This window comes from Terrapene carolina, unplaced genomic scaffold (genome assembly GCF_002925995.2).
Source record: "Terrapene carolina triunguis isolate 2854851 unplaced genomic scaffold, T_m_triunguis-2.0 Scaffold36304, whole genome shotgun sequence".
NCBI classification, from domain to species: domain Eukaryota; kingdom Metazoa; phylum Chordata; order Testudines; family Emydidae; genus Terrapene; species Terrapene triunguis.
Window position 1 is genome coordinate 11 of NW_020700655.1, and position 1,685 is coordinate 1,695.

General features: G+C 54.5%; 1 protein-coding gene across 1 annotated transcript; it reads left to right on the forward strand.

The window, feature by feature from the left end:
- Positions 1–213: 213 nt before the first annotated feature.
- Positions 214–1,192, forward strand: LOC113405428 (discoidin domain-containing receptor 2-like; the record flags this gene model as incomplete). Its single annotated transcript, XM_026646637.2, has 3 exons — positions 214–372; positions 488–651; positions 994–1,192. Coding segments are annotated over 3 exons (522 nt in total), but the record flags the coding sequence as incomplete, so codon positions are not given.
- Positions 1,193–1,685: the final 493 nt, after the last annotated feature.

The following is a 1,685-nucleotide window of genomic DNA, read 5'->3' on the forward strand; positions in this document are numbered from 1 at the left end:
AGTTGGTTGCATTGATTCGTGCGTTGTTTTGTTGGTTCGTTAGCTTTTTTTTGTTCTTTCGTTTGCTAGTTCTCTCACTCATTAATTAGTTGGTTCTTGTTGTTCATTAACTCATTGGTTCTTCTTTTCCCCCCTCTCATTCTTCAATGAGTGTGTTGCTGAGTTCATTCTTTCGTTTTCCCCTCCATTCATTCGCTGCTTCTCTTTCCCCAGATGTGGTGGACGACGGGTCCGTTTCTGGAACAAGCCACTGGCCCCCGATGGCTGGCCCCCGGCCCTCGGGCAGGGGTGCTGCAGCCCCCCGTGTCCTGGAAGACCCTGGCTCCACCCTTCACAGAGACACCGGGGTCACATCCAACCTCACACTCCAGGGTAAGCTACTCGGCAAGGGGTGGGACAGTGCATGGGGTTACTGTGGTCTTCTTCCCTGGGATCCACCCACTGCGAGGCTGGTCCCAAATCTTCTCCTTGTCTCTGTCCATCTCAGACCTCGAGGTCCAAGGAGAGTCTAAATCTGGCCAGCCAATCGCCAAGGATGATAACAGCAATACCTCCATTCTGATTGGCTGCCTGGTGGCCATTATCCTGCTGCTATTGGTCGTCATCTTCCTCATCCTTTGGAGGCAATATTGGAAAAAGATCCTGGGAAAAGTAAGTGAGATGGGGCCAGGGGGGCTGCAGGTCGGGATTGAGGGGCCCTGGCAGAGCTGTATACGGATGTGAGTGTGTGTTATATTTGCCATTGGGTGGCATTACAGAGCATATACCTATACATTCCTTAACATGCGTGCTGTTCCTAGATCTCGTGGGGCAGACATGAATCAGGACACCTGGGTTCTGGCCAAGCTCTGGAGGTTGGGATTGGGGTCTAGTGAGTTACAGCAGCAGGGGCTGGGAGCCAGGACTCCTGGGTTCATTCCTAACCCTTGGGGAGGGAGTGGGGTGTTGTGGTCAGTGCAGGGGCTGGTGTGATCTCCCTGCCACCCCTCTCAGGCCCAGCGGCGAATCTCCGACGACGACCTGACCGTGCACTTGTCGGTCCCGGGCGACACCATCGTCATCAACAACACGATGGGCTCCCAACGCCACTCGAACCGCTACGAGCGCATCCACTCGGGGGAGACCGAGTATCAGGAGCCCAGCCGCGCCCGCATGAAATTGCCCGAGTTGCCCCATGGTGCCGAGAACTCCGGTGAGGGGCAGGGGATCGGAGGGACCCACCAGCTATGCTGTGGGGAGGGAGGCTCCATCCAAGCATGGAGAGCCAATGCCAAGAGGACTAGGTGGAACAGGATGGTAGAAGGAAGGGGTGGGAGAAAGAGGTGGATGGGTTGACAGGCAGATAGACAGATGGATGGACAGACAAATGGATGGATGGAGAGAGGGACAGGTGGGTAGGTGGTTGGATGGATGGACGGACAGGCGGATGGTTGGATGGATTGACAGGTGGATGGATAGGTGGACAGACTGGAAAATGTGCAGATGGATGACCATATGAGTGGATGGATGGATAGACTGACAAGAGGATGAAGGGATGGATAGATGGCTAGACAAATAGACAGATAGATGGCTGGATGGTGGCCAGGTGGATGAAGGGACTGATAGATGGATGGACAAATAGGTGGATGGATGGATGAGGACCACATGGATGGATGGACTGACAGGTGGATGAAGGGATGGATGGA